This window comes from Anneissia japonica, unplaced genomic scaffold, assembly GCF_011630105.1.
Source record: "Anneissia japonica isolate Jap-2015-1 unplaced genomic scaffold, ASM1163010v1 scaffold5_len213053_cov157, whole genome shotgun sequence".
Classification (NCBI taxonomy): domain Eukaryota; kingdom Metazoa; phylum Echinodermata; class Crinoidea; order Comatulida; family Comatulidae; genus Anneissia; species Anneissia japonica.
In genome coordinates this window covers 88,053-93,332 of record NW_022740246.1, presented here as the reverse complement: position 1 = coordinate 93,332, position 5,280 = coordinate 88,053, and the positions used below count along the sequence as shown (strand labels likewise).

At 34.1% G+C, this 5,280-nt stretch overlaps 1 protein-coding gene across 7 annotated transcripts in view; it reads left to right on the top strand.

Annotated features, from left to right (window-relative positions):
• LOC117118218 (caveolin-3-like) overlaps positions 1 to 5,280 on the top strand; it is a 16,595-nt gene that overhangs the window by 9,576 nt on the left and 1,739 nt on the right. For 4 of the 7 annotated variants that reach the window (XM_033262733.1, XM_033262732.1, XM_033262735.1 and 1 more), the window contains 2 exons: positions 253 to 420; positions 4,930 to 5,080. In XM_033262733.1, the coding sequence (XP_033118624.1) occupies positions 253 to 420; positions 4,930 to 5,080 (319 nt within the window). Of the gene's footprint in view, positions 1 to 252; positions 421 to 1,350; positions 1,516 to 4,929; positions 5,081 to 5,280 lie in introns of all 7 variants that reach the window. The other 3 variants (XM_033262734.1, XM_033262736.1, XM_033262738.1) reach the window with 1 other exon arrangement.

Sequence of the window (5,280 nt, the reverse complement as noted above, 5' to 3'; positions counted from 1 at the left end):
AATGAAAATGCCAATGAGAATAATAAAATAATCGTTTTGTCACCGTCTTCTGTGGGTTTCATTATTATACAGTATATGGTATTTTTTATATTAACATTCAAATTAATACATATGCAAGTTAGGTTTTGCTGCGTAACTTTGTAAACACAAGACAATAAGAAGACGCATATCATCTAAAAATTTATTATTATTATAATTATTAATATTATTATTATTATTATTATTATTATTATATAATGTCATTTTTTACAGCCAAGGATTATGTCAAATGGTGAAAAGGCTGAAGCGGATATCGGGCGTAGGCTGTCTCAACACGAATTGACGATTCCTTACACATCAGACATGGCTGCGAAAAATAAAGCTGAAGTTGACATTAATATGCTAGAAAGAGATCCTAACCATGTCAATGAGGATGTTAGGGTAAGGCACCACAGTATGTAATAGATAGATATCTTCAGCATTACATTGTAGATGGATGGATGGATGGATGGATGGGTGGATGGATTTATTCGGTGAAAACACCAAGCCAGAAAAGACTTATCTCTAGCAGGGTCCTTCTGGTGGTAATTGGGCAGTACACCGAGAGACAATAATTGTACTCTTTTCCGAAGCCCTAAGCAGCTCTATTTTTTTTTTTTTTTTTTTTTTTTTTTTTTAAGAATAAAGGTTGAGTAATCAGGCTTTTTTTTATTTTGAGCACCTAAATCTTATAAAGTTCAAATCTGCCCCAGTTGGAGTACCCTACATCTCAGTGGTTCTCCTTCATTTATTATTTTTGTCCTTGTCGACAAGGAGCTCCAGGGCCAAATGTGAATCTCTCACTCACTTCCCTAAAAGAATAGCCCATCACAGATGTGTCGCTGCCCTTTCTATTTTTGTCGTTACTTCTTCAAGAGCAACTAATTGTAAGCATATTAAAGCTAAATTAGTTCACAGGATTTTGTCTAGATATGTTGAACTGGGCGTTTAATTTGTATATCCGTATGAGGATGTGGCTTGATAATAACTCAGAAAAGTACAAACTAATATTATGACTATTTCTAATGTGTTTTAAATTACTGTATATCATATGTTAATGATGTATCTAACAATGAAAATGCCAATGAGAATAATAAAATAATCGTTTTGTCACCGTCTTCTGTGGGTTTCATTATTATACAGTATATGGTATTTTTTATATTAACATTCAAATTAATACATATGCAAGTTAGGTTTTGCTGCGTAACTTTGTAAACACAAGACAATAAGAAGACGCATATCATCTAAAAATTTATTATTATTATAATTATTAATATTATTATTATTATTATTATTATTATTATTATTATTATATAATGTCATTTTTTACAGCCAAGGATTATGTCAAATGGTGAAAAGGCTGAAGCGGATATCGGGCGTAGGCTGTCTCAACACGAACTGACGATTCCTTACACATCAGACATGGCTGCGAAAAATAAAGCTGAAGTTGACATTATGCTAGAAAGAGATCCTAACCATGTCAATGAGGATGTTAGGGTAAGGCACCACAGTATGTAATAGATAGATATCTTCAGCATTAAATTGTAGATGGATGGATGGATGGGTGGATGGATTTATTCGGTGAAAACACCAAGCCAGAAAAGACTTATCTCTAGCAGGGTCCTTCTAGTGGTAATTGGGCAGTACACCGAGAGACAATCTCTTTTCTCTTTTCCGAAGCCCAAAGCAGCCCCAGTTGGAGTAGCCTACATCTCAGTGGTGCTCCTTCATCTATTATTTTTGTCCTTGACAAGGTGCTCCAGGGCCAAATGTGAATCTCTCACTCACTTCTCTAAAAGAATTGCCCATCACAGATGTGTCGCTGCCCTTTCTATTTTTGTCGTTACTTCTTCGGTGCTCAAATGATATATACTGTAACTCTGTCGTGCTTCAAATTTTTACAGTCTCTCCTTAATCGTGTAAGCCCGGTCGACTCCTACGAACAGTGGGTATGGATGGGCAGTGCAACCGGTACGCAAAGCACTGGGGCCCGGGGTTATTAGGGACCCGTTCAATAATAGGCATAAAAAATATAATTGCAACTTAATTTCTTAAAAGATAAAAACTAAACGCCCAGCAAGCCCCTCAATATTATTTAGGTTTAGAGGTGAAAATTGTTGGCAATGCTTTGTATTTTTTTCAATAGTATACATTTTACGTGCCATCAATTTTCAAATGGTCAGATAAGAAAGAAAAAAGAAGCATTTGAAGAAATGTTAAAACTACCAACGCTTGACACTTGTTCTGTAGGCTACACTAGCTGAATCTATAGACACAGATGCATCAGAAATTGGGTCATATGCCTTAGCGTCCTGGTGACCTATGGACCGCGGTCCAAAAACCAGGAACCAGTGAAAATTTTACTGTTCCCTGCAAAACGGTTACCGCTAGCTTAACGTACTGTACTTGGACCGCGAGATATTAGAATTGTGTGCATTGACTGATTTCTTATGAATCAATCAGTCCGACCAAAAACGGAGTTCCCCAACTGATGATGGTACAGTAATAAAAGCGTTCCGTGGGTCCATTTCAGCTAAGAATGCATTCCCATTGCTCTCGGATCGTGGAAAAGGCTGAAGATTGGAATTTTCTGAAGTAAGAGCATATTAACGATGCCTTGTATGGATTCACATTGTAAATGTTCTGTTAATTTCTAAATTATAGTACAGAAAAATGTAACATAAAAACTCACAATTTTATAGAATAATGGGTTAATGGGCGGATCCAGTAGAGGGACGCGGGGGAACGTTCCCCCACCCCCTCGTTTTGCCACTAAATTCTAAAAATTTCCATGCAAATCAATGTGTGCTACTCACTTATCTATTTTCAAACTGTTGTGCCCCCCCCCCCGTTTGAAAAATTTTGGATCCGCCCCTGAGCGTGTAGTAGGCATAAATTTTTTGGAGAGTAAATTTTCACATTTAAGTGGGTAGACCCAATATTGTAGGTACGGTAAACATGTATCATTAACTTAGAAATTATAAACATTAACCTGAAAAAATTCTAAAGGAATTTGCAGAACACTAGTTATAGAATTATAGAGCTTCATTACGATGAAAATATTGTTTGATCGTGCTTTTTATCCTCCGTGTAGTAGGCCTAAATATTTTGAATAATAAATTTGACATTTAAGTGTAGACCCAATATTGTAGATACGGTAAACAAGTATTATTAACTTAAAAAATTAAACATTAACCAGACAAAATTCTAAAGGAATTTGCAGAACACTATATAGAGAGTTATATAATTATAGAGTTTTAGGCCTATTACGATGGAAATATCGTTTGATCGTTAACACCGTGGTCTCAATAGTGAGTAACATGCAGCTGTTTGTTTGTCATTGTATGACAGAGTATTAGGTCCCTATGACAATGAACGATTGTTAATGATAAACACAATATTGTAGATACGGTAAATAAGTATCATTAACTTAGAAATTAAATATTAACCTGAAAAAATTCTAAAGGAATTTGCAGAACACTATATAGAGTTATAGAATTATAGATTTTTAAACCTATTACGATGAAAATATCGTTTGATCGTGCTTATTTTTAACATCTTGGTCTCAATAACGAGTAACATGCAGCTATTTGTTTCTCATTGTATGACAGAGTATTAGGCCCCTATGACAATGAAAGATTGTTAATGATAGACTCGATATTGTAGATACGGCAAATAAGAATCATTAACTTAGAAATTAAACTTTAACCTAAAAATGTTCTAAAGAAATTTGCAGAACACTATCATCGTAATAGGCCTAAAAATCTATACTTCTATAACTCTATATTATAGAGTTATAGAAGTATAGATTTTTAGGCCTATTACGATGAAAATATCGTTTGATCGTGCTTCTTTTTAATCTTGGTCTCAATAACGAGTAACATGCAGCTGTTTGTTTCTCATTGTATGACAGAGTATTAGGCCCCTATGACATTGAGAGTGTTTTTTTAGTGCTTTTGAATCTATCTAGCATAATTCTACGATAACTGAAAGGTTTTCAATATTTACAATGCAATAAGCCTGTTACTTCAGTCTGATAGGCATATATGCAGATATTTCATATTGTTACATCATTTTAATAGGCAGAATAATAATAATAATAATTATAATATTTTAATAGCAGAATATTAATGAAAACATTAATGAATTGAAATTGGATAGCCAAAGTTGATGAGCTAAAAGTATAGAATCACCATAATAGTAGGGAGGCAGTAAAAAAAATTACAAAGCACTTCGTAAAATGAACTTCGAATACAATCTCTGGCTGTTTGCGGTCCCTTGTCCCGGTCCACCAGTCAAAACTGACGGCCGTGATCAGCGCTTCAAATCAAAAGGCCCCGCAATTATTCTTGCACTATGGCCCATCATCACAACGCCACTGCCCACCAACCATCGTTGTTTTACTTCCTCTATTCGCATTGTCTCTCACTCACATCTATCATTTCTGAACCTCGCATCTCTGAAGAATTCTCCCCCATCTTCTTGTTTCATTTTCTCCTATAATCTCAAGACTTTCAAATCTGCCATCCACCGGCACCTCTCTTACCCAATTGCTATAGATTTTCCTTTGCCCTCTAATAAAAAAAATTCCTCTTCTAAAAAAATAATTAGTCGATGTTTTTAATGTATTAGGACTTATAGAATTGACTTCTGGAGTTATAATCTATATCTTTAGAACATTTCCATAACTAATTCATTAAAATTATAATTCTCTCTTATATAAAAAGATGTAATAGTAACGTTAACATAACTGTATGATACAGTATATATCCGTCAGTTTATTAATGTCAATAGTATTGATTAAGTTGACAAACAGAGGATGCTGAATATATTGTAAGATGGTCGGATATAAACTCTGCAAAAATTAAAATCTTGAAGAATAAATTTTATAATTTTATTAATGTTTTCCAGGTTGGCTTTGAAGAAGTATTTGCCGAACCGAACGGTATGCATTCGTTTGATATGGTTTGGGAATACAGTTTTCTTACATTTTCCTCATCAAAACTATGGTGCTATAAAATAATCACAGCATTTTGCAGTTTGCCTTTCTCGCTATGTTGGGGTAAGTGATATGGCTAAATTATAAGATCTACACCTTTCTTGTCGATTTAAATAAACATTACACGCGAAACACCGGCTAATTTAAGGAACAAGGATGTTTTGTAATGAGTACGGTATGTGCATACGCGTTATATATATTATATACCGTATATATATATATATATATATATATATATATATATATATATATATATATACTGT